Source organism: Priapulus caudatus, unplaced genomic scaffold, assembly GCF_000485595.1.
Source record: "Priapulus caudatus unplaced genomic scaffold, Priapulus_caudatus-5.0.1 Scaffold979, whole genome shotgun sequence".
In the NCBI taxonomy this organism is placed as follows: domain Eukaryota; kingdom Metazoa; phylum Priapulida; class Priapulimorpha; order Priapulimorphida; family Priapulidae; genus Priapulus; species Priapulus caudatus.
In genome coordinates this window covers 87,688-89,144 of record NW_014578040.1, presented here as the reverse complement: position 1 = coordinate 89,144, position 1,457 = coordinate 87,688, and the positions used below count along the sequence as shown (strand labels likewise).

General features: G+C 44.0%; 1 protein-coding gene across 1 annotated transcript in view; it reads right to left on the bottom strand.

Moving 5' to 3' along the window:
- LOC106814789 (leishmanolysin-like peptidase) overlaps window positions 1–1,457 on the bottom strand; it is a 9,835-nt gene that overhangs the window by 1,487 nt on the left and 6,891 nt on the right. The window contains exon 6 of the mRNA XM_014819138.1: window positions 446–591. Within this exon, the coding sequence (XP_014674624.1) occupies window positions 446–591 (146 nt within the window). The remainder of the gene's footprint in view (window positions 1–445; window positions 592–1,457) is intronic.

The following is a 1,457-nucleotide window of genomic DNA, read 5'->3' as shown; positions in this document are numbered from 1 at the left end:
CTAATAGTAGTAGTAGTGGTAGTGGTACTAATAGTAGTAGTAGTGGTAGTGGCACTAATAGTAGTAGTAGTGGTAGTGGTACTAATAGTAGTAGTAGTGGTAGTGGCACTAATAGTAGTAGTAGTGGTAGTGGTACTAATAGTAGTAGTAGTGGTAGTGGTACTAATAATATTGGTAGTAGAATCAGAAAAACATAATTTACATATTTATAATGACGCAAATATGTACTTCTGTTATAAAATTACAAAAAAAGCACGACAATAAACGGACTACATAATGATCCTAATAATAATAATGAATAATAATAATAATAATAATAATACTAATAATAATATAATTATGACATTGAGGATAATCACCGATCATTAGCCAAAGCATCACAGAGAAATATCTATATGGAATACGGTGTTACTTACTCTAGAAATAACGTCAGGGGGGAATCTACTGATCACAGCTCGTACCTGGTATACCTGGCATACCTGGTATAACAGCTCGTACCTGGTATTCGGTCTTCAGCTCCGACTGATACTCCACGATGTTGCAGATAGCAACAGCCTCCCGGTCACGCGTGCAGTCAGTCTCCAGTGGGTCCTGCAGGGGGCGACACCAGTTAGTAAGAGGAGTTAGCAGTGGTTGCATGTGTGTGGGGTGGGGGGGGGAGGGGGGAGATTAGAATGTCTGTCTAATTGATGTAATCTCTCAGCATCAATCTCTCGTCACTATCTATATAAACCTCTTTTGTGCTCTCTCTCTCTTTCTCTCTCTATCTCTCTCTCTCTTTCTATCAATCTCTCTCTCTTTTTCTCTATCTCTCTCTCTCACACACACGCACGCATGCACGCACGCACGCACGCACGCACACACACACACACAACCATTCACTTGCTGTCACTCTCTATCTCTCTCTCTGTCCCACCTCTACTCTGACTTTGACCTAGCATGCTACAATTGCGACAGAACATTTCGGCAGGGCAAAAAGTATCACATAGTTTTGACGTTTTTGGCTTGAAACTCGATTCGTTGCAACAAGGACGGAAAGCTCGACGTCAAAATGACACCGAAAATCTTGAATTCGATGGCGAGTTTCATCAGAATAAGATGAGTGAAAAGGATGCCTGCATCTCACAGCAACATACCTACACACTGCACACAGAACACAACGACAGAACCGCACACACAGAACCGCACACACAGAACCGTACACACAGAACAGTACTACTGCACGTTCTGCAGTGCCGTTCTGTGTGTGCGGTTCTGTCGTTGTGTTCTGTGTGTGCGGTTCTGTGTGAGCGGTTCTGTGTGTGCGGTTCTGTGTGTTCTGTGTGCGCGGTTCTGTCGTTGTGTTCTGTGTGTGCGGTTCTGTGTGTGCGGTTCTGTGTGTGCGGTTCTGTCGTTGTGTTCTGCGTGTGCGGTTCTGTGTGTGTGGTTCTGTGTGTGCGGTTCTGTGTGTGCTGTTC